This window comes from Rana temporaria, chromosome 4 (assembly GCF_905171775.1).
Source record: "Rana temporaria chromosome 4, aRanTem1.1, whole genome shotgun sequence".
NCBI lineage: Eukaryota > Metazoa > Chordata > Amphibia > Anura > Ranidae > Rana > Rana temporaria.
The window spans coordinates 224,988,205-225,014,391 of record NC_053492.1 but is presented as its reverse complement, the minus strand read 5'-3'; the positions used below and the strand labels follow the sequence as shown (position 1 = coordinate 225,014,391).

General features: G+C 42.1%; 1 protein-coding gene across 1 annotated transcript in view; it reads left to right on the top strand.

Annotated features, from left to right (window-relative positions):
* COL9A1 (collagen type IX alpha 1 chain) overlaps nucleotides 1–26,187 on the top strand; it is a 184,884-nt gene that overhangs the window by 52,451 nt on the left and 106,246 nt on the right. Inside the window, exons 6-10 of the mRNA XM_040349913.1 lie at nucleotides 570–653; nucleotides 6,103–6,123; nucleotides 8,368–8,442; nucleotides 8,656–8,691; nucleotides 8,787–8,849. Coding sequence (XP_040205847.1) covers nucleotides 570–653; nucleotides 6,103–6,123; nucleotides 8,368–8,442; nucleotides 8,656–8,691; nucleotides 8,787–8,849 — 279 coding nt within the window. The remainder of the gene's footprint in view (nucleotides 1–569; nucleotides 654–6,102; nucleotides 6,124–8,367; nucleotides 8,443–8,655; nucleotides 8,692–8,786; nucleotides 8,850–26,187) is intronic.

Sequence of the window (26,187 nt, the reverse complement as noted above, 5' to 3'; positions counted from 1 at the left end):
TCAGCTGCGATTTATTTCTAGTCTGCTGGTAAATACTATGAGATACAAAATATATTTTGTATGTACAGTACTCCATGTTAAATGGTACATCAATTGTTTGCTCAGCTTATTTACTGTTAGTTTTTCAAACGTATTGACTGTGATAATTTGCATGTCTAAACTTAAAGTGTATGAGAATACAAATTTCAGTTTGTTAAGCTAATCAAAAGCCTCCATATTGCACTTACAAGACTTGGCTGTCTGTATATTGTGTACTAAATAAACAGACCCCTCACTCAATGCTCTTTGATTAAAACAATGTCTTAATAGGAAACACAGCAGGCAATGCACGAAAAGCCATGATCTCGACAAACTTTCACACAAAGAAGATTTGATAAAGTTGTACATATTGCTTAGATTGTTAGCTTTGTATCATAACAATGTTTTGCTCTGTTCTGACTTATGACATAGCCTAAGTACAGTAGCTGAACAGTTAAGACGTGTGATGTGCATCCTACCATCGCTGCTTGTTCTGTGCAAAAAACATAAAAATAACAAGTCCGCCTGACACAATTTATTTTCTGAAACAGTTTGACCTCCAGTGGATGTTAATTCACTGTGATCCTCTGCGGCCTGAGAGGGAGTCTTGCACTGAGCTGGAGGCCAGAAGAGCGGTAAGTGACTGTAAAGTGGTTGCATGGGCATAGGCATCAGCACAGGAATTGACTCTGTTGCTTTTTAAAAAGACACAAAATTGTATTTAAATTTGTTTAATCACTAGAGTCTCAGAGGAGTATTCAAATTAAAGTGCATGTCTGGGCAAAAGAAAAAAAAAACTTATGTATATTACAGAGATGTACCACATATATTTCCCTATGTTTGGTCTCTTTAAAATCACTCCAAGTACATAAAATACCTGTTTATCCTGACACAAATCTAAGTTCTTGTTCAAGCTGACTCCTCTACTGCTGCTGCACTAAAATCCTAAGCAGTGCTATAAGCCATGCCTGCTGGACTACAGAGCACACCCCTTACGTTATAGACATAATATAGCCAGATTCAGAAAGAGTTAGGCCAGCGTATCAGTAGATACGCCGACCTAACTCAGAATCTGCGCCGACCTATGTTTAAGTGTATTCTCAAACAGAGATACGCTTAAACATATCTAAGATAGGACGACTTGCGCCGTCCTATCTTAGGTTGCAATATTGAGGCTGGCTGCTAGGTGGCGCTTCCATTGCGGTCGGCGTAGAATATGTTAATCAGTAGATACGCCTATTCACGAACGTACGCCCGGCCGCCGCAGTACATTTACGCCGTTTACGTAACGCATTACAGGCCTAAAGTTATTCCATCAAATAGATGGAATAGTAATGTTAAGTATGGCCGCCGTTCCCGCGTCGAAATTCGAAATTTTTACGTCATTTGCGCAAGTCGTCCGTGAATAGGGATTTACGTAGTTTACGTCCACGTCGAAATCAATAGGCCCATGCGGCGGACTTAGCCGCAATGCACACTGGGAAATGTAGGCGCCTGGCGCATGCGCAGTTAAAAAAAACGTCAATCACGTTGGGTCAAGCCTCATTATCATAAAACACGCCCCCTCAGACAAATTTGAATTAGGCGCCCTTACGCCCGCTCGCTTTAGGCTACGCCGCCGTAACTTAGCAGGCAAGTACTTTGAGAATCAAGTACTTGCCTCGCTAACTTACGGCGGTGTAGCCTAAACACGCTAAGCTACGCCGCCGCAAAGTTGCGGCCATCTCTCTGAATCTAGCCAATAGTGAGAAAAGGAATTGTTCTGTAGTCTGTCAATGGAAAACTCTGGCAAGGCTTATAACACTGCGTGGGTTTTTCATTTAGTATAGGCACCTTGTCAGCTCATTGAACCATCAACCACTCACACAAAAAGCAGAGGTACGTTCTGGCCCTACAATCAGACCATCAATCTTGGGAAGATGTTGGTTTGTCTGTGGCTGGCAAGATTGTCCCTCTAATTTTGCTAGAGTCCATTTTCTTTCAGCAGAGTAACAACTTGGATTGGACTAAAGCCGAACATAGACTGTTCTATTCTAGGCCGGTTTAGCAGGGACCAGCTGAGATTCATGAGATTTGAAACATGTAGGAGCAGGCTGTATCCAAGTTAATAGATTGAACAACTTGGGTACAGGTATGGCTGGCTGTAAAATACCAAGAATTCGAAATTTAAAGGTTTAGTTCACCTTTAATGACTTTTGCCAAAAACATGCCTATGCCTTACACTATGGTACATTCGCATTATTAATCTCATCGGGGATGCCGGGGTACCTGCTCCTTATATTTTTGTCTCGAGTGGTCTCATCCTGCTCCTTCCCAGGGTGTACAACCGCGTCACTTCCTGCTCAAACAGGTGCGTTTTGATGCCTTGATGTTATCAAGAGGCATCACTTATTCTATTGCCCTCCACTCTCAGTACATCGTGCCACTTGCAGGACAGAGTGTTGGACTTACACTCCTAAGAACTCACAAACAAGTGCTCAGTTATTTTACATACCCATGCATGCACATCCCACTCTCTTTCACTCAAGCAGAATTCTGAGCTGTGAGAAAGAGCAGACTGCGCATGCATGGGTTAGAAGCAAAGCAGTGCTTGTTCATGAGTTCCCACGCATTCAACACTCTGTTTGTCAATGTCATGCTACCTGCATGATGGGGAGAGGACAGCAATGGAATAAGCAGCCTAAAACTGCATATAGATGCGCGGCTCTGGAAACTCACAAACAAGCACATTGCTTCATTCCCTACCTATGCATGCGCAGTGTACTCAGTTTCATTCTAGCAGAGCTGCACATGTGTGAAAAAGTAAAACTTGTTTGTGAGTTTCCAGAGGTGGCACATCCAATGCTTGGTATATCCTGCCACCTGGAAGATGGAGAGGGGAGGGCAATGTAATAAAATAATGCTTATTTTTTAAGCTGCTTATTCCATTGCCCTCCCCTCTCCATCCTGCAGGTGGCAGGATATACACTCTCCAGATGAAGTCAGGTCGACGAAACATGTTTAATAAAATAATGCTTAATTTTTAAGCTACTTATTCAACAGAGCACTACCTACAGGGCCAGGACAAGGGGTGGGCAGGAGGAGAAGCTGCCCTGGGCACTGTGGTATCATGTGAGGTGGGGGGGGGGGGAGTGCTGCATAGAGAGTGCCTACCTACAAGTTGGCAAGAGTACTGGAAAAGAGGGGAATTTTGTTTGGGGAGAATTTGGGCTTGCAAAGGGAATTTATGTGTGGGGGTAATCATAAGATTAGTGCTCACATTTTTTTAGAGAGATGGGAGGGAATTTTTGCTGACACAAAATGGTCATACATTTTGGGGAGTGGGGCACTGATTGGCATCTTTGCCCTGGAGCGCTAGATAACCTTGTCCCGTCACTGACGTCCTATGGATCATCTGCTCTGAAAACTCACAAATGAGCATTTGGCTTAATTTCCTACCTATGCATGCGCTGTCTGCTCTGTTTCACTCTAGCAGAGCGCTGAGCTGCGAGAATGCTAGGTAAGGAATGAAGCCAAATGCTTGTTTGTCAGTTTCCGGGGGCGGTGCATCCAACACTCAGTATATCCTGCCACCTGCAGGATGGAGAGGGTAGGGCAATGGAATAAGGCTGGCCATACAATATACTGTACAATATCCTTGAACAATTATCCTTTAGATTTCACCAAAACTATATTAAAATAATAATAATAAACTTAAAATGGTTGTATACCCACAAAAAAAATAATACAATCAATATATATATATATATATATATATATATATATATATATATAAACCTGTAAGGCAAAGGCTTAATGTGCCTACCTATAAGCTGGCAAGAGTACTGGAAAAGAGGGGAATTTTCTTTGGGGAGAATTTTGGCTTGCAAAGGGAATTTATGCCGCATACTAGCTCATTATGAAATACTTACCTTAGATCAAAGCGCCGGCATGGCATCCCGGTCACCGCCGAGGGAACGGACATTTTCCCATCGGTGTGTCTTCCGGGTTCATGGCTCCGACACTGTGAGTGGTCGGAGCCGCGATGACGTATGTTTGCGGGAATCCTCCGTAGCGGCTAGGTCCGGCAGCAATCGCCGGACATTTAGAGCGCATGCGCCGCTGACGTCACCGGCTGCATGCAAGGTGAATATCTCCTAAACCATACAGGTTTAGGGGATGTTCATTTTACCTACAGGTAAGCCTGATTATAGGCTTACCTCTAGGTAAAAATTTGCTAAAGGGGTATACAACCACTTTTAAACATTTTCAATTTGTATGCAATCGGGCAGGCCCTTGCACTACATAGTTTCAAGCGGTTGTTTACCCGCAAATAAATTTTTTTTTGTTCACCTGAAAAGCAAAAGCCATAATGAGCTAGTATGCACTGCATACTAGCTCATTATGAAATACTTACCTTAAAACGAGGTGTAGGGAACTTACCTGGTCCACGCCGAGCGAGATATCATCTTGCCTGGCGTGTCTTCCGGGTATCGCAGCTCCAGCGATGTGATCGGCTGGAGCGGCGATGTCGTCACTGCGGCAAGGGCTGGCGGCCTCCGGCCCTTTAGCCGAGGATCCTTGCTGCGCATGCGCCGCTGCAATCAGCGGTGCATTGCGAGGGGAATATCTCCTAAAACGTACAGGTTTAGGAGATATTCTTTATACCTACAGGTAAGCCTTATTATAGGCTTACCTGTAGGTAAAAGTAAAAAAAAAAAAAAAAGTTTACAACCACTTTAAAGTGGAGGTTCACCCAAAAACTACATTTTTAACATTAGATTGAGGCTCATTTTGTCAAGGGGAATTGGGTGTTTTTTTAAAAAATCGAAGCAGTACTTTTTACGTTTTAGAGATAGATCTTCTCCGCCGCTTCCGGGTATGGGCTGCGGGGCTGGGAGTTCCTATTTGATTGACAGGCTTCCGATGGTTGCATACAGCGCGTCCTGATTTTCCGAAAGTAGCCAAACGTCGGTGCGCAGGCGCCGTATAGAGCCGCACCGACGTTCGGCTTCTTTCGGCTACTCGTGACGCGATGTATGCGACCATCGGAAGCCTGTCAATCAAATAGGAACGCCCAGTCCCGAAGACCATACCCGGAAGCGGCGGAGAAGATCTATCTCTAAAACGGTAAGTACTGCTTCGATTTAAAAAAAAAACAAAAAAACGATTCCCCTTGACAAAATGAGCCTCAATCTAATGTTAAAAATTGTTTTTCGGGTGAACTCCCGCTTTAAGGAAATTCTAGGAAATTGAACAAGAATATTGTATAAGATATGAGTAGCTTAAAAAGTACACATTTACTAAACAGAACAGCATATGGATGATGTAACGCATAGGGATGTTTTTTGGTAAAAGTCATTAAAAGTAAATAAGCAATTGTCACAAAACAACAGTATAAAAAAAACAGTACAGCTTTTGCAACTTTTTTTGCAAATATTATTGTTATGCAGTAAACATTGTTTCAGTGTAGAAGAACAAATATTTAAAAAAAATATATGTATAATGATAGAAATTCTGGGTATATGAATTATTCATAGGCTGCATCAGAATGAGTTACACTAAAGATCGATCATAAATTAAATATTGTTTATATTCAAAATGTAACCTACCCAATTTAGGTGAATAAAATGTAAATTAAAAAAAAGGTTCCTTAGCGTGGGAATGTGATAATCATGAAGTTAGGGTGCTCAGGAAGGTCAGTAACCCTTTGCTGTCAGTTTGCAGAGAGTGGGGGTGGTATGACATTCCAGGTACATCCTCCAAATGAAGAGTTAAAGGTCGTCTACCATCCTACCTTCCCACCCCACAGCCCAGGAATCCTCCAATCACCATCCCCTCCTCCCAGGATATTAATAAACATAAGGCTCTGAGGCTTGTCCAGGGCTTACCTTGCTCCTAGTGTTAGCTCATTCATTTGGGGGATTTGCCTAAAATTGCTCTGGGGGAGAGGAGGCTGCGATTGCTTGCCCAGCCATAGGTTTTACTATGGCTAAGTCGGTCAGGGATGGAGGGGCCCTTGTGCTTGTCCTAATCTTCCAGCTCATCAACATCTCCATAGCTCAAGTAAGTGACAAGTAACTTTTATTTATTTGTCTTTTCCAGGTCAGCCAGGCTCTGCTAGAGGTAAGATATGGAGGGGAGAAGATCGGTGCATTCTGTACAAGTGCTTGCAGCAGCAGCTGGCATCGGAGGAGTTAATTGTAGAACTTTTTCAAACTCTCCAGTAAAGTTACTCTGTTTTATTCTGCATCCGACACAAGTGACATGGTGTCACCCAGCGATCAGGATTTATTATCATTGCACGATCTGCCAGTCTTAGTGCTTAGAACGTGTCATTATGCTTAGACATGGATTGGTCGCAAATCTTCATCATGAGAAATGATTAATAAATGTCTGCTATTATTTAATAAGCATCCCACGTCTTAATGGATAATTGAAGTGTCAGTCTTATGCCAGTTTCAGGAAGCGATTTTGGGTTAGGAAACATACAGAGTATGTATGCATGATTGATGTATGATTTTCACCATGATCCAGGTACCTGGCCGGGGTGGAGAGGGCTAAGAGTAGCACATGTGGAGGGGTTCAGGCCAGTTCAGTGGCAGGGGGGATGGATATGGTGTCACCTCCCTCCTATGTAAAGGAGGGAGCAGGAGAACCTCCAACTCACAATGCCCTCTTTGTAAAGCCCCCTTGCTGGCCACTGTGAAAATAGAGACTAAAAATGAAAAAAAAAAATTAAAACAAGAGCACATTCATTCTGCCTGCAGCAATCATGTATCATAGCAGACTTACTCTACAAATAGTATATGAAGGCTGTATAGATGTTTAATAGTACAGTATATGGACAATGTGTACCACTTTCAGGGCTGATCACTCCTTTACTATGACATAAAGTCATCTGTCCATCCCGTTAAAGAGTTAAAGCATAATGAATTTTTACTGTTTATATATATATATATATATATATATATATATATATATATATATATATATATATAAATGATGGGAGCTCTCTCCTCCAAATCAGTGATGATCAGTTAAGAAACTTTACCTTTTGCTCCCATGAATAGTCCACACTAGTAGTTCTACAGTGCCTCAAGTGATTTATTTAATTACTTTGCAAGCAAATATATATATATATATATATATATATATATATATATATATATATATATATATATATATATATATATATATACACAGACAGACAGATAGATAGATAGATCTGTATCATAGATTATATATATATATATATATATATATATATATATATATATATATATATATATATATATATATATATATATATCTGATAGGTAGATGTGTGTATATATATATATATATATATATATATATATATATATATATATATATATATAGATAGATAGATAGATAGATAGATAGATAGATAGATAGATAGAGAGATAGATAGATCTGTATCATAGATTATATATAGATCTATATAGATATATATCTGATAGATAGGTAGATGTGTGTGTGTATATATATATATATATATATATATATATAGATAGATAGATAGATAGATAGATAGATAGATATCTACCTATGATACAGATCTATCTATCTATATATATTTATATAGATCTATATATAGATAGATAGGTAGATGTGTGTGTATATATATATATATATATATATATATATATATATATATATATATATATATATATATATATATATATATATATATATATAGCTAGATAGATAGATAGATAGATAGATAGATAGATATAGATAATGGGCCATAAAGAAGGAGGGTATTGGGACTTTAAATGAAGCACCAAGTTTGGCAATAAAGAAGAAGGGTTTTACAACTTTAAATGAGGCACATGAAGAATGCTAGATAATAGATAACAGTACCATTTTTATTTTTTAACATATGCATATGTTCAATAAATATGGTACGGTTATCTATTATCCAGCATTCTTCATGTGCCTCATTTAAAGTCGTAAAACCCTGGGTCAATGGGTCAATGGTAGATGACATTGCATGTAAAATATTTTTCTTTCTTTCTCTTTCTTTCTTTCTTTCTTTCTTTCTTTTTCTTTCTCTCCCTCTCTTTCTTTTTTTCTTTCTCTTTCTTTCTTTCTTTCTTTTTCTTTCTCTCCCTCTCTCTCTTTCTTGTTTCTTTCTTTCTCTTTCTTTCTTTCTTTCTTAGACTCTCCAGCTAGCTTTGAACCAAAAGTCAAATCCCCAAGATGTTGCAGGGCATTCTGAGACTTGTAGTTCTGCAACAGCTGCTGCGTCTCTGGGCTTTCCTATCCTGATCAAGACTGCAATCTATAAACTCTCATGCTGCCTTGGGAATTGTTCTAAATTCTATTACCTATTGTTTTAATTAGAGAGGACCAGCCGGACCCGCTGGGCCACCAGGTCCCCCTGGAACATCCGGAGTTCCTGGCATTGATGGCATAGATGTAAGTGTGACAAGTATGGCATGTTTCTCTGAATTCCTTCCAATGCTCCTTCTCTGTAGATTTACAGATCTCAGGGCTCTGATTGCAAGCTACCAAACTAAGTCCACTGCCTGCATGTTTATTAGGTTCCTCACAGCCTCATTAACACCTATGTGTCGAATTTAGCTGCAATGTGTGTGATGGGATCTGATCATTTTCTCTTGTGTTTAACAGGGTGACAGAGGTCCTGATGGCCCTACAGGACCACCGGTAAATTTAATACAATTCCTAATTTTTTTGCTTTATGTGATCTGTGTTTTTTTTTTTTTTTTTAATTAATTGATTATGTCTTGTTTAATCTTCAGGGTCCAGATGGGGACTCAGGTAAACCCGGATCTCCCGGATTGCCAGGCGAACCAGGAGCTGATGTGAGTACTCTAAACTGAGTGTGCCAGTTATACTGTCCAGGCAAAGTGTGTTTATAGATGGGGCTCCATATAAGGCGATGGGCGGGGCCTGGACTCTGGCTGTCTGCTGTGTGAGGATAGAGAGCCTGTTGTGTGCTGGTCCAGTGCTGAGTGTGATGGGTGAGCAATGAGTGAGCTCTATTCATCTCCACCTTCTTCTGTCTGTGATCAGATGATGGCTAGATCTACAGATGGAAATCTGTGCTAAACTCAGATGCTGAATCCTGTATTTAGTGAAAACTGTAGACTGCCATTGCTGACTTGTTTATTTTGCTAACATTATGATCCAAGTTGAAATACTTTGTTTCAAGACAGTTACTCAACTACACAGTTCAGGTGCCTTGACTTCTTTTGCTGCATGCTCATTCTGAATCGGTGACTTAGCCAGACAGCCAGGCAAATAGCATTTTCACAAGATTAACAATTGTAGATTTTATTTATTTCTGTCCTTGTAGGGTTACCATACACAGCTCAGAATCTGAGCTGTGAGTGACCCTGTTGGTAATACCCGGCTCAACAAAAGTTGATTATTCAGTGGATTTTTGATGAAGAAGCCTGGTAGAAGGTTTTCTGACGGGTGCTAGAGCCAGCTGTTGTAATACAATAGCCAGCAGGAAAGATTATTCCATCTGCACTGTTTAGCATAGTTTGGGGAATCATTTTGATGTATTTATGGCCAGCTTTAATCTGTCGCCTTGCACATACCATCCTGCATATTTTATTATATATACAGTAAAACCTTGGTTTGAGAGTAACTTGATTTGAGAGCATTTTGCAAGACAAGCTAAATGTTTTAATACATTTTGCCTTGATATACAAGCGATGTGTTGATATAAGAGTAGCATCATGTCACAACTGAGTATAAAAAAGTAGAGAGGCGCCTCTAAGGCCCCGTACACACGGTCGGACCAAACCGATGAGACTGGCCGTCGGACCGTTTTCATCGGTTCACCTCTGAAGTGGCCGTACGGCCTGATATGTGTACACACCATCAGTCCAAAATCCGATTGGGTCAGAACGCGGTGACGTCAAACACACGACGTGCTGAATAAAACGAAGTTCAATGCTTCCAAGCATGCGTCGACTTGATTCTGAGCATGCGCGGGTTTTGAACCGATGCTTTTCTGTACTAACCATCTGTTTGGTCCGATGGGGCAGCGGTCCATCGGTTCGGTTTTGAAGCATGTTTAGAAATTTTGGATCGAAGGAAACCAGACCGATAGCCTATACACACGGTCGGTTTGGTCCGATGAAAATGAACTTCGGTTCATTCTCATCGGACCAAACCGACCATGTGTACGGGGCCTTAGTGTAGCAATATGGTTACATTTAATGAAGGTACAACATTTAGCAACTTATTGCTACACTTAGAGGTGCCTCTCTTCTCTTTTATACCCTGTAAAAAAATGCTTTGATATACAAGTGCTTTGGATTACAAGCATGTTTCTGGAACAAATTATGTTCGCAAACAAAGGTTTTACTGTACATGGCTCCCCTTCCTATAGACATTTTGTATTTTGATTACGTTGGTAAACTTTTCTGTTCCAGGCGAAGAATTTAGTTATATGTAGAGTTTTACTATGATATTGCTAATAAACACTCCCTATTCTGTATCTAAATATATAGTGAAGGAGAAAAGTTGGTAATAAAATGTACTCAAGTAAATGTTACAGAATACCTTGTGTAAGACAAGATAAATCATTTGAAGTTGTAATATTTTATGTAGAAGGCTTTTAATATTATTAACACCATTTTACAAACCGTATTTAAAGTGGTTGTAAACCTTTGTGTTTTTTTCACGTTAATGCATCCTATACATTAAGGTGGAAAAACACCTTGCACTCTCCGAACCCCCCCCCACATGCCCCCGTTTTACTTACCTGAGCCCTAAACTTCCGTGATCTCGTTCCCGCATCGTTTTCCAAGGGGCTTTTTGGATTTTCATTGGTTAAATTGATCGCAGCGCAGCCATTGGATCCCACTGCTGTCAATCAAATCAATGATGCGGCACACCGGAGGCGGGGCCGAGTCATACATTTGGCGGCTACGGCACATGGGAGCACACCCACAAGGTAACCCCCTCGGGAGAGAGCTTTCCAGGGGGGTTAGCTCTTGCAGGGAGGAGCTGAGAGAGCCGCCGTGGGACCCCAAAAGAGGACGATTGGGGCCACTCTGTGAAAAACGAACTGCACAGTGGAGGTAAGTATAACATGTTTGTTTTTAAAAAAAAAAGAAGAAAACTGAACCCATACAACCCCTTTAACCTCCCTGGCGGTATGATTCTTTCTGAAAAAAGGTGCTGAAAGCGGTACCATTATTTTGCATGGAAATTTGGCGTTTTAGATTGCAGGCCTGTAATTCTTAGGAATAACTCACCTAAATCTGTCCAAACCAGAGTCTCTAGTAGACTATGATGAAGTTTGAAACACAAAATCATAAATTATAATATAATAAATAATAACAAGTAATAATTTAATAATAACAATACTTTTTATTCAATAAATCTTAACAAATAATATATTCAGATACTCTGATTTTTTGGGGGGTCAAACAAGGGTGCAAAATCATTATTCAGTAAACGTCTCGGGTATGAAACATTTTAAAGCAGGGTACAGCGCAAAGTCCAATGTCGCAGTCGGCACAATAGAAACGCGTTTCTTTACGGATTTTTCTTTCGTTTTCGTCGCGTTTGGAGCAGCAAACCACACACATCCTTGTGGGTGCTGTTTTTTTTTCAGTAGGTGGAATGTGGTCCAAAAAATGACGACCGGTCAGTCTTTCAGGGTTCACTACACCAGAAGCCCGACGTCCAGATCGGTTTACCGCCATTGGCGTTTGGTGCTTCAGAAAGATTTGTTCTGCCACCTTCCACACAAAGTCTGAATGGGCTATAGGCCTGTCACTTTTTTTTTTCATCAGGATGAAGGAATTCCAGAGACATTGTTCGACAAGATGTCGGAAAAATTTTTTATAGTACTTTTTCTGCTGCTTCCTCATCGCTGGGTAAAAAGTCATGGCCTGGTCAGCCCTGTCCACACCTCCCATCGTGTGGTTGTAGTCCAACACAACTTGTGGCTTCATAATATCCTTGCCACCTTTGGTATGCACCATGACGGTCGAGGTGTTATGGACTGTGCTCATAAGGGAAACGTCTTTTTTGTCCCGCCACTTCAGTACCAACATTTTCCCTTTTTGCCATGCAGCTACTTCTCCTTTCCCAAGCTTTTTGCTGGGAAATGCTGACGGCATGTTACGCCGGTTAGGCCTCACGGTTCCATAAGCGTCGGTCTTATTTTGGATAAGGAACTCGTACAGTTCTGGGGAGGTATACAAATTGTCTGTGGTGACACAATAGCCCTGGTTGAGCAAGGGCTCCATCAATGACAGAACTGAAGCGGTTGCCATCCCAAAATCGCTGAATCGCTCGCAGAACTTGGTCCCTTTCCCAGTGTATACGACTGAGTTCCAAATATATCCAGAGCTGGATTCACACAGCATAAAAGTTTTTATACCAAAGCGATCTCGCTTTGATGCGATGAACTGTATCCAGCTGAGCCGACCTTTGTAGGCCATGAGACTTTCATCGATGGTAACGTCGCGCTCAGGAATATAGGTCCGCTGGAAGTTCTGCAAAATAAGCTGGTAAACCTCCCAAATTTTTTTCAGCTTTGGAGCTGGATGAGAATGCTCATCAAAGTCCTCATTATTTGCAAAGTGCAAATATTTCATGATCAATGAAAATCTGTACTCCGACATCACGGATCCAAAAAAAGGTGTGGCCAATAATTTGTTCGTGGACCAGTACCATTTTTGCAGGGGTTTCCCCACCACTCCCTGTAAAATAATGAGGCCCAAAAACTTCCAAATGTCCTCGCTGGTTACAGGCTCCCATTTTCTGCGCCTTGAAAATCGCTGAGGAGTCGCAACTTCTTGTTCTTGGTATCGATTTGTCTCAATAACTATTTTGTCGATCACTTCAGCGGTCAGAAAAAGTTGGAGGTATTCCAGGGGATTGTCATCAACGTCCACTTTTATCCCAGGTGCTCCTGTAAATGGAAATCTTGGGGGCGCTACGTGGTCATCACCGCAATCAATTGCGCACCAAGTCCGCACATCGCTGGGCACAGGATCGTCGCTTATATCACTTTCTGCGTCTGATGACGAACTTTGCCATGCGTCGCTGTCACTCAGCTCCTCCGCAAGTGATTCCGTATCGCTGTCGCTGTTTTGCAGCAGGTCGCATAGCGATTTTGATGTACAGGTGCGCTTTGCCATGATCGCTGTGCAGTTTGCAGACACAGGTACAGTACAGGTACAGTCAATCTGCAGACAGGGCACTGGGGAAAGCACTGGGGGGCAATCAAAGGTCACTGTAATTTATTTTTAATTTTTAGCCAATTGTGTCAGTGTGTTTTACTATGTGTTACTTATATTTTTTGAATTTCGCGCCGTTCCCCCCCCCGTTCCGCCCCCCTGCGTCGCGACGCTCGCAGGGAAGGGAATCGGGGGAACACAGTGCATCGGGCGGATATCCGGCCGCCGTGCACTGGGGAAAGACATCGCTGACATCGCTGGATCGCAGGGAAAAAGGTAAGAAACCTCTTCCTGCATCTAGCAAAGCAAACCCGCGTGTGGCTCGGGGTTACCGATCGTAGCCTAAAAATCTCGCCCCGAGCCACACACGGGAATACCGCTCAGAAGGTTAAAGAATAAGTACACTTAGGGCTCATGCACACAAATCGATTAGCTCAGCTTATTTCTGCATTGGGTGAAGCCTAGTTTTTCCAATCAGTCATGAACTGAAAGCCTTTACAAATCAATAACAGGCTGACGCTGTTTGTTAGCGTCATGCGTGTAATTGCACATAGAGTGACTACCCATGGCTAGTGATTGATATGCACCCCTGGACATTAACTGTCTGTGTCCAGGGCTGCATATCCATCCCTAACCACAGGTCCATGTACTTTTACATGTAAGCAGCTGTGGGCAGTCAGCCTGTCATTGATTGGTAGAGACTTCCTGTTGGCTGATTGGACACACCAGGCCTGTACCCTGAGCCATCAAACAATAATACTGCACATATGACAAAAATAAAATAAAAAATGCGTGAAACAAAGCAGCACCAAAAATGTGAGATATTTTCACAATAAACAAAAAGTAATAAAGAAGTGTTGATGAAATGAATAAAAAAAAAAGTGAAATAGTCCAAAAAAAAAATCAGTCTCTCAAAGAAACATGTTCATCACATTAACGAACTCTGTGGTTCAGCTGTGGATCCAAATAGATCCAAATCCCTCCACCAGGTGTGTACACCACCACCACAAACAGTTGGACTCTTACCAGAGAGCCTGGACCCTTTACTGGGATTAGTACATCAAGCCTGTTTGACCCTTCATAATAGAGACCACCATCAAGGATTAGGAAAGGAACCGCATCAGGATCAGTTCAAATGTATCCAGAGGACTCCACTCACACACCGACCATAAGCCAAATGGTCAGATATGCCACCTACTGCAAGGCAAACATAAAATTGTTGCCTCAGTTTCCATCTAAAAGGGAGGTGGTGATGGAGGCTGAAATACTCAGTGCTATTGCTTGCAGAGGTCAGGGAAAGAGGTCAATTGTTATTCTGAAACACGAAAAAAATTGTCACAATGAGTCTAGTTCTGTCCTTTCTGTTGTTTAGATATGGTAAAGGTGATATTTTAATCCCATTGGTGCAATGAGTTCATGTTAGTCAACAAAAAGATTGCTTACATTATGAACTCCCTGGTTTGCCTATTTTTGGATTGTTCAGACTGATGAAATGACTGGATAATTGCTTGTTATTATGTGTCAAATGGCACTCATATCCTGTTTAAATATATGCTATCAGTAGTCTGCAAACATGTAGCAATTACAGCAATTACAAGTATTGTGTACACACTGATGATAGTCATGTGTTCCCTGTTTCCCAAAGTATATTTTCATGTTGTGTAGAGGCTTGACTGCTACACTTGATACCTTTTTAATCATTACCATATGCTGATTGATAAATAACATATTAACACCTCCTTCCTGTTTTTATGTTTCTGGCTTTGACATTTTGAGTAGTGTATTGAAATAAAATACCTTCTCTATAGAATATCGTATTGCCGGAGCTGAGATGCCTTGCAAATAAATTCACTAAGTGGAATGATGCAGAAAACAATTAAAAATCACAGCACGTTGCAGGACTAGGAACCGTGGGCTCAGAAAAAGGCCCCAACCTTGTCATTTTCAATAACTCACTCTGTTAGAGCTCTTTGGCCCTCCGCAGTTTAAAACTTCCTGTTGCCAGTTGTGGTCTAGGCACGCCACACTCATTCTTTGATGTGTTCATTAATAAGGGGCATACTGGGTCTTACAAATACTTTATTACCATCAATCTGGCTACAATTATTGGTTTCATTAAATAATAAAAAAAAATGAACAAGCACTGAATATTCAACATCAAGAGAAACATGCAAGTTCATAGATTAGTTCTGTGCTTGAAGCAATAAATACATTACTAAGGCATGTAATTGTTACACTGAATCAGTAAACCCATGTCTTATTTGTAGGGTCCAGTTATTAAGAATTAGTAACTTCTACATGAAAGGAAATTTTCATGGTAGCTTTGAAGAGTCAATCGCAAAATACTGTATTTTCTTTAGGCTCTAGCAAAAGTCAGACCAGTAGACATGCACTAAATTTCTCTGGCCTGTTTTAGGGTTAGTGTTGAGAGGCTTTGGACATCAGATTGAGAAACGTCTATAAATCATTCTAAAATTATAGTTAAGTGCATGGTGACCTGCTTTTGACCTACAGTTGACCTGCTTCAAATTGCTTTTGCATTTCTATAGACTTAAATGGTGATAGACAAAACAAAAAAATCAAAAATGCTCATGGGACATTGAAAGCGCACACTTTCTTAAAATGTATGATAGATGGTGATAGAAGCAGTTCTGACATGAACAAAGACCAGTTGACAAAGGCCCCATTTGAAACAAACTCCCCAAACCTATCCAAAAGACATAATTAGTGGTCCCTGTTTTATAATGACTGGATTTCCATTTAGAGCCCAGGTCAAGTCCCAGAACTAAATATGGAGTCAGATAGACATTGTACTAACAACCTTCATTGTCCTAATGTTGCCTTCACTCTCCTGGTAAAATGTGCAGAATAAATATGATTTTGTAGTTTAAGGGCTCATTCACACACATACAGTTGCAATAAAAAGTATGTGAACCCTTTTGGAATGATAGGGATTTCTGCACAAATTGGTCATAAAATGTGATCTGATCTTCATCTAAGTCACAACAATCGACAATCAAAGTCTGCTTAAACTAATAACACACAAAGAATTCAATGTTACCATGTTTTTATTGAACACACCATGTAAACATTCACAGTGCAGGTGGAAAAAGTATGTGAACCCCTAGACTAATGACATCTCCAAGAACTAATTGGAGTGAGGTGTCCATCAACTGGAGTCCAATCAATGAGATGAGATTGGAGGTGTTGGTTACAGCTGCCCTGCCCTATAAAAAACACACACAAACCAGTTCTGGGTTTGCTTTTCACAAGAAGCATTGACTGATGTGAATGATGCCTCGCACAAAAGAGCTCTCAGAAGACCCACGATTAAGAATTGTTGACTTGCATAAAGCTGGAAAGGGTTATAAAAGTATCTTCAAAAGCCTTGCTGTTCATCAGTCCACGGTAAGACAAATTGTCTATAAATGGAGAAAGTTCAGCACTGCTGCTACTTTCCCTAGAAGTGGCTGTCCTGTAAAGATGACTGCAAGAGCACAGCACAGACTGCTCAATGAGGTGAAGAAGAATCCTAGAGTGTCAGCTAAAGACTTACAAAAGTCTCTAGAATATGCTAACATCCCTGTTAGTGAATCTACGATACGTAAAACACTAAACAAGAATGGATTTCATGGGAGGATACCACAGGGGAAGCCACTGCTGTCCAAAAAAAACATTGCTGCACATTTACAGTTTGCACAAGAGCACCTGGATGTTCCACAGCAGTACTGGCAAAATATTCTGTGGACAGATGAAACCAAAGTTAAGTTATTTGGAAGAAACACACAACACTATGTGTGCAGAAAAAGAGGCACAGCACACCAACATCAAAACCTCACCCCAACTGTGAAGTATGGTGGTGGGGGCATAATGGTTTGGGGATGCTTTGCTGTGTCAGGGCCTGGACGGATTGCTATCATCGAAGGAAAAATTAATTCCCAAGTTTATCAAGACATATTGCAGGAGAACTTAAGGCCATCTGTCCTCCAGCTGAAGCTCAACAGAAGATGGGTGCTGCAACAGGACCACGACCCAAAGCAAAGAAGTAAATCAACAACAGAACGGCTTAAACAGAAGAAAATACGCCTTCTGGAGTGGCCCAGTCAGAGTACTGACCTCAACCCGATTAAGATGCTGTGGCATGACCTCAAGAAAACGATTCACACCAGACATCCCAAGAATATTGCTGAACTGAAACAGTTTTGTAAAGATGAATGGTCAAGAATTACTCCTGACCGTTGTGCACGTCTGATCTGCAACTACAGGAATCGTTTGGTTGAAGTTATTGCTGCCAAAGGAGGTTCGACCAGTTATTAAATCCAAGGGTTCACATACTTTTTCCACCTGCACTGTGAATGTTTACATGGTGTGTTCAATAAAAACATGGTGACATTTAATTATTTGTGTGTTATTAGTCTGCTTAAACTAATAACACACAAATAATTAAATGTCACCATGTTTTTATTGAACTGTGATTGTCTATTGTTGTGACTTAGATGAAGATCAGATCACATTTTATGACCAATTTGTGCAGAAATCCATATCATTCCAAAAGGGTTCACATACTTTTTATTGCAACTGTATAATGTACCTGCATACAATGCATCATTCTGTATGCATCTGTACATAGCTGTATACTAGTCTATTAGGGTCTATTCATTCTGCTGTGTAAAAGGACACGGCTGTTTTAAAGGCCATAATTTTGTATTTTATAAACTGTACGCATGTAAATGTCTCTGATAACGTTAACCTGCATCCAGGAGCCTTGTCATGTACCTTTATGAAGAGCTTGACATGACAAGGGTGGCTACTTGCACAATTCCAATCCAAGGACGCCGGGAAGTGGAGACAGGGGCTTGCGCAGCGAAAGGGTGCAGGTGCCAGGAAGTTGGACCAGGGACTTAGTACCATCCAGTTTAGGTTTACTACTAATGTCAGATAAGCAGAAGTGTGGAGTCTGTTCATGATTTGGTACCTCTCTGCCCGGCTGGTATACAAATTTGGTACATGACCTGAGTCCAGGTGAGATACAGGAAAGGGTTGGAAGCATTCTGCTGGAAGCGAAGTACAGAATCAGAAGGCAAAATCTTGGTCAAAAGTCAAGGTTGATGTTAGTAAATTGAATGAGCAGCAGACATGAACAGTCAAGAAAAAAAAAATCAGACATAGATGAATCAGGAACGGAGTCAAGCAGGCTTCAGGAGCACAAATAACAAAGGAATAAGCTAAAAGACTATACAGCAATGATCCATGTAGGTCTTAAGTTTAAAAAGTCCACCAGATGGCAGAATCTGTGGTGGACGTTCCTGTGCGTCCGCGTGCACGCTATTGTGCGTGCATTTTTGCACACTTAGGGTTTCATGCCTGAAAACAAGTGCATGTGTGAAAATGAGTGCAAACTCTCTAACAGCTGACATAAGGTTACTGACAAATCTTATTGGCCACCGCTGCTCCACCACAAACATGCCAATATCAGCTATGCGTAATTACACACTGTTAGTCTGAATTAATTATTGATGTGCTGATGGCCCATGGGCAGAATGGCCTAGGGTAGTCTTTCCTTTATACACATTGTTGATATTGACATGTCGACATTAGAAGTAGTGGCAGCCAGGAGGGTCCCTGTCAGCCCTGTATGCGTGTAAATGTTGCAAAAATGTTACTTGCATACAGCAAATATGCAGGATCTTTCTGTCATCCTCTGATAGATGTCTACATAATACATATGATATTGCTGTGTGACTGAGTCCTGACAAGCTCTAGAAAAGACTCGGTACACTCAGCAATTCACACAGACCTGGTCAGATACACCCCTCTCTTTCTCAGCGTGAGGACACTTATGATGATGAGGAGTGTGGCTGTTACTTGAGAGGAGGCAGAAAACAGCAGTTTCTCTGAAAGAAAAAAGTAGTTTAAGGGCTAGTTCACACCTGAACTGCACAGGAACATGGTTTGCGTTCCTATGTAATTCAGTGCGTTGCGATTTTGCTACCTGTTTATTTGAATGGGCTGCACATTGCACCATAACGCAGAAAAAATAGTGCATCTAATACTTTTCAAAAAACAAATGCATGATACTGTGGTACCATGTTATCTGGGGCAGGCAAACTCACTGGGCTAGATTCACGTAGCTGCGCCCATTCGTACGGCGGCGAAGCGTATCGTATTTACGCTGCGCCGCCGTAAGTTTGAGAGGCAAGTGCTGTATTCACAAAAGCACTTGCCTCCTAACTTACGGCGGCGTTGCGTAAATGGGGCCGGCGTAAGCCCGCGTAATTCAAATGTGGAAGAGGGGCATGTTTTATGCTAATGTGTGATGACCTGACGTGATTGACGTGTTTTCCGAACGGCTCATGCGCCGTCCGTGTACATATCCCAGTGTGCATTGCTCCCAAGTACGCCGCAATGACGTATTGGTTTCGACGTGAACGTAAATTACGTCCAGCCCTATTCGCGAACGACTTACGCAAACGATGTAAAAAATAGAAATTTCGAAGCGGGAACGACGTCCATACTTAACATTGCGTGCGCCTCATAGAAGCAGGAGCAATGTTACGCCGAAAAAGCCTTACGCAAACGACGTAAAAAACTACCGCCGGGCGCACATACGTTTGTGAATCGCGTAACTAGGTAATTTGCATACTCTACGCTGAAAACAACGGAAGCGCCCCTAGCGGCCAGCGTGAGAATGCACACAATTATACGCCGCCGCATTCAAGTTACGTCGGAGGAGGAAGCCTATTTTTTGGACGTATCTGCCTTGGAGAATCGGCGTAACGATACGCCGACGCAGATTTGAAATTACAGCGGCGTATCTAGAGATACGCCGCCGTAAATGCTTGCTGAATCTAGCCCAGTGTGTTTGCAGTGTTCACAGCGCCCTTAAACATAGATTGCAATCTGATGCGGGTGCCAATACAAAGGAAGTGCGTTTTGAATATGGTGTGGGGAATAAGCATGGAAAGTGCCTTTCCCACACCGCGTTCTGGTGTCAACCAGCCCTGAAGCATTTAGGCTCTGTTCTCATCTTGGCATCTTGGATCGCGGGCAGAAAAGTTCTTGTACTTCTTTTGGGCGACAGGCGTCCCGCAATTCTATATGCTGGATTTTACTTCATCGGGTCACAATCACGGCAAAATCTCTCCGCCATCGGGGGGGGCCATTGGAAGTGACGGGGATCGCACGTGCGTCCTGCGATTTTTGCCCTCATTCAGGATAGCGGGCAGAAATGCGGAAACGCCAAGTGACACCAAGATGTGAATGGAGCCTTAAAAAAAAAACAAAAAAAAAAACAGTCCCAAAGCATAACATGCTGGGGTACAGGACTACAAAGAAAAAAAGAAAAAAGAGAAGTGAACCTTCAATTGGATTTAGGCAACAGCATAATCAGTTTGTCAGTGTTACAACACAATATATATCATTTAAGAACATTCCAGAAGGTAGCCACCACACTTTATGTTTGAGGTAAACAAAATAAATATCCGTGTATATTAACAACATAATATACATGTTTGAAGATACATTTAAAAAGAGAGCAGGACTCATATCCATGATACAAATAGTATTTGTTCTGTATTTTTGTAGATACATTTCACAAAAAAAAAACAAATAGTTGGAATTTTAAAAATTGTATTTATGAAATAAAATGGGAATAATGTTTGTTTTGTATGAAAATGTCTTATGACAAAAAGAGCAGTAATATAAGCATGGTACTGTGAGAGAAAAAGGCCATTTGATTTGTTTTCAGTCAGAATCATACTATATACGGCCTGGCCAAGCACTTAACTGCTTTACGGAGTTGCTAGGTTACATCACATCAGGGCAATGAAAAAATATTGCCCTTTTTTTATTTGGGGGCTGATGAATGAAAACTAGTTGAAAAGCAAGTGTGTGAAGTGCCTGTACTGCACATAACAGTCAGCAAGTTTGCAGCTATCATTTTTCTTGTGCAGGTTACAATTGGAAACAAAAGTTTTACAGGTTGGAAAGACTATGGCCCGGATTCAGAAAGAATCGCGTATCTTTAGGCGGGCGTAGCGCATCTCATATGCGCTACGCCACCGTAACTTAGTCAGGCGAGTAGTGTATTCAGAAAGAAGTTGCGCCCGAAGTTACGGCGGCGTAGCGTATATGGGCCGGCGTAAGCCCGCCTAATTCAAAGTAGGCTGGTAGGGGGCGTGTTGTATGGTAATGAATCGTGACCCCACGTAAATGACGCACCTAACGAACGGCGCATGCGCGCGCAAGCTCAGTATCATGTCAAATTTTCCCTGTAAATTAAGCCGGCTCAATGTTTAGTCGAAGTGAACGTAACCTACGCCCATCCCCATTCACGGACGACTTACGCAAACTACGTAAAATACGACGCTGTTCCGACGTCCATACCTAACATGACTTACCCCTGCTTTATGAGGGGTAAAGTTACGCCGGTCGGACGCCTTACGTAAACAGCAAATTTTAATACGCCGGGTGCAAGTACGTTCGTGAATCGGCGTATCTAGCTAATTTGCATATTCAATGCGGAAATCAACGGAAGCGCCACCTAGCGGCCAGCGGAAATATGCACCAAAGATACGACGGCGAAAGAGACTTACGTCAGTCGTATCTTAGACAAATTGTGGCGTATCTGATTCTTTGAATCAGGCGCCGAGATACGACGCCTCACATTCAGACTTACGACGGCGTATCAGGAGATACGCCGTCGTAAGTCCTTTGTGAATCTGGGCCTATTTTCCTTGTGTTTTCTTAAAGCGGAGTTCCGCCGAAAAAATTAATAATTAAGTCAGCAGCTACAAATACTGCGGCTGCTGACTTTTAAAATAAGGACACTTACTTGTCCAGGCCCCCGGCATCTTCTGTAAGGGAATCAGGAAGTGAAGCCTTCACAGCCTGGTTCCCTACTGCGCATTTGTGCGAGTCGCTATGCTGTCTTCTGGGTCCTGTATGTCTCCCAGAAGGCAGCAGGGGGGGCCAGACATGGCGTAGTTCTTTGCAGAGCTCTTTCTCCCAGGAAGTGGGAGCAAATACCTGTATTAGACAGGTATCTGCTCCCCTCTCTCCCCTGAAAGGTGCCAAATGTGACACCGGAAGGGGGGGGGGGGAGGAGGAACCGGATCAGCGGAAGTTTCATTTCTGGGTCAAACTCTGCTTCAAATACAAATTTTTATGTGTCCACTGGCCCAGATTCAGGTACATTTGCGCTTTATTTGCGGAGGCACAGGGCAACGATTTTGCCCTGCGCCCCCGCAAATATTTTGCGCTGCCCTCGATTCACGGAGCAGTAGCTCCGTAAATTGCGAGGGCGCGCCGGCAAAATTGCCCGGCGTAAGCGCGCGCAATGTAAATGATCCCGCCGGGGGCGGGAATCATTTAAATTAGGCGCGCTCCCGCGCCGAGCGTAGAGCGCATGCTCCGTCGGGAAATTTTTCCGACGTGCATTGCGGCAAATGACGTCGCAAGGACGTCATTTGCTTCAAAGTGAACGTGAATGGCGTCCAGCGCCATTCACGATTCACTTACGCAAACGACGTAGATTTTAAATATCGCGACGCGGGAACGTGGGTATCCTATAGCATTGGCTGCGCCTGCTATTAGGATGTGTAACCTTACGCGAAACCCGACGTACGCAAACTACGTAATTTGCGTACGCAGGGCTCGCGCAACGTTGTGAATCGGTGTTAGTATGCAATTTGCATACTATACACAGATCACAATGGGAGCGCCCCCTAGCGGTCATCGCTAGAATGCAGCCTAAAATCTGCGTGGCATAAGATCCTTATGCCACGCAGATTTTAGGCTGCAGTCGGCGTAGCGATGTTCCTGAATCAGGAGCATTCGCTACGCCGGAGCAAGTAAGCAATTGCGCCGTGTAACCTATGGTTACACAGGCGCAATTGCTTTTTGAATCTGGGCCACTATCTACATGGAGTATATACATGATATTGTCAAAAGTATTGGGACACCTGCATTTACACGCACATGAACTATAATATGATCCCAATCTTAGTCCGTAGGGTTCAATATTGAGTTGGCTCACCCTTTGCAGCTATAACAGCCTCAACTCTTCTGGGAAAGCTGTCCACAGGGTTTAGAAGTGTGTCTATGGGAATGTTTGACCATTCTTCCAGAAGTGCATTTGTGAGGTCAGGCAGTGATGTTGGACAAGAAGGCCTGGTTCAGAGTCTCCACTCTAATTCATCCTAAAGGTGTTCTATCAAATTGAGGTCAGGACTCTGTGCAGGCTAGTCAAAATTTTCCACCCTAAACTCGCTCATCCATGTCTTTATGGACCTTGCTTTGTGCACTGGACCAACATATTAGGTGGAGGAGGAATTAGGGTGTGGGGTTATTTTTCAGGAATTGGGCTTTACCCCTTCGTTCCAGTGAAGGGAAGTGAAGGCATCAGCATACCAAGATATTTTGAACAATTTCATGCTCCCAACTTTGTGGGAACACTTTGGAGATGGCCCTTTCCTGTTCCAACATTACTGAGCACCAGTGCACAAACAAGATCCATAAAGACATAATTGAGTGGGTTTTGGGTGGAGGAACTTGACTGACCTCAACCCGATAGAACACCTTTGGGATGACTTAGAGCGGAGACTATGAGCCAGGCCTTCTCTCCCAACATCAGTGCCTGGCTTCACAATTGTGCTTCTGGAAGAATGGTCAAAAATGTCTATACAGGGAGTGCAGAATTATTAGGCAAGTTGTATTTTTGAGGATTAATTTTATTACTGAACAACAACCATGTTCTCAATGAACCCAAAAAACTCATTAATATCAAAGCTGAATATTTTTGGAAGTCGTTTTTAGTTTGTTTTTAGTTTTAGCTATTTTAGGGGGATATCTGTGTGTGCAGGTGACTATTACTGTGCATAATTATTAGGCAACTTAACAAAAAAAAAATATATACCCATTTCAATTATTTATTTTTACCAGTGAAACCAATATAACATCTCAACATTCACAAATATACATTTCTGACATTCAAAAACAAAACAAAAACAAATCAGTGACCAATATAGCCACCTTTCTTTGCAAGGACACTCAAAAGCCTGCCATCCATGGATTCTGTCAGTGTTTTGATCTGTTCACCATCAACATTGCGTGCAGCAGCAACCACAGCCTCCCAGACACTGTTCAGAGAGGTGTACTGTTTTCCCTCCTTGTAAATCTCACATTTGATGATGGACCACAGGTTCTCAATGGGGTTCAGATCAGGTGAACAAGGAGGCCATGTCATTAGTTTTTCTTCTTTTATACCCTTTCTTGCCAGCCACGCTGTGGAGTACTTGGACGCGTGTGATGGAGCATTGTCCTGCATGAAAATCATGTTTTTCTTGAAGGATGCAGACTTCTTCCTGTACCACTGCTTGAAGAAGGTGTCTTCCAGAAACTGGCAGTAGGACTGGGAGTTGAGCTTGACTCCATCCTCAACCCGAAAAGGCCCCACAAGCTCATCTTTGATGATACCAGCCCAAACCAGTACTCCACCTCCACCTTGCTGGCGTCTGAGTCGGACTGGAGCTCTCTGCCCTTTACCAATCCAGCCACGGGCCCATCCACCTGGCCCATCAAGACTCACTCTCATTTCATCAGTCCATAAAACCTTAGAAAAATCAGTCTTGAGATATTTCTTGGCCCAGTCTTGACGTTTCAGCTTGTGTGTCTTGTTCAGTGGTGGTCGTCTTTCAGCCTTTCTTACCTTGGCCATGTCTCTGAGTATTGCACACCTTGTGCTTTTGGGCACTCCAGTGATGTTGCAGCTCTGAAATATGGCCAAACTGGTGGCAAGTGGCATCTTGGCAGCTGCACGCTTGACTTTTCTCAGTTCATGGGCAGTTATTTTGCGCCTTGGTTTTTCCACACGCTTCTTGCGACCCTGTTGACTATTTTGAATGAAACGCTTGATTGTTCGATGATCTCGCTTCAGAAGCTTTGCAATTTTAAGAGTGCTGCATCCCTCTGCAAGATATCTCACTATTTTTGACTTTTCTGAGCCTGTCAAGTCCTTCTTTTGACCCATTTTGCCAAAGGAAAGGAAGTTGACTAATAATTATGCACACCTGATATAGGGTGTTGATGTCATTAGACCACACCCCTTCTCATTACAGAGATGCACATCACCTAATATGCTTAATTGGTAGTAGGCTTTCGAGCTTATACAGCTTGGAGTAAGACAACATGCATAAAGAGGATGATGTGGTCAAAATACTCATTTGCCTAATAATTCTGCACTCCCTGTAGACACACTCCTAAATCCTGTGGACAGTCTTCCCAGAAGAGTTGAAGCTGTTATAGCTGCAAAGGGTGGGCCAACTCAATACTGAACCCTATGGACTAAGACGACAATAAAGTTCATGTGCGTGTAAAGGCAGGTGTTTCAATACTTTAGATAATATAGTGTATGTTCTATAGGTGTTTATGTAGGTTTCCTTCAGGACTTCTGGTTTCCTCCCCAAAATATTTTAGTAGGTGTATTATTTCCTCATAGACTGGATATTATGTGTGCTAGGTGCATAAGTTTGTAGGCTCCTTAATTAGGTAGTGGTATGTGTGAAATGTTCTATGTTCTCTCTAAAGCACTTTGTTATATAATAGCTCTATATATAACGGAAAGGAAGTCCTAAACGACGCACATCACAGAAAAACCCCATGATTAAGCTCCAGGGGCGAAGTTAAACATGTTGGGGTGTCATAACCTCCTTACAGGCTTATGGTGTCATAACCTCCTTACAGGGTTTGGCTGTGATATGCAAGTTTTAGGACTTCCTTTTCCTACTAGATGTTTTAAGCTAGGATGAGCTCTGTCCTTGTCGCCACTTCTAGCGGTTTGTCATGCAAGAGGACATGGTAGAGCCTTCAGTGTCACCTGTCATTTTTGTTGCGGGTCACAGTTTCACATAAGGCACCCCTCGCTTCTCAATTTAATGTAAGATGTAATGACAGCAGAACAACCCCCCCCCCCGCTTTAACTTTAATG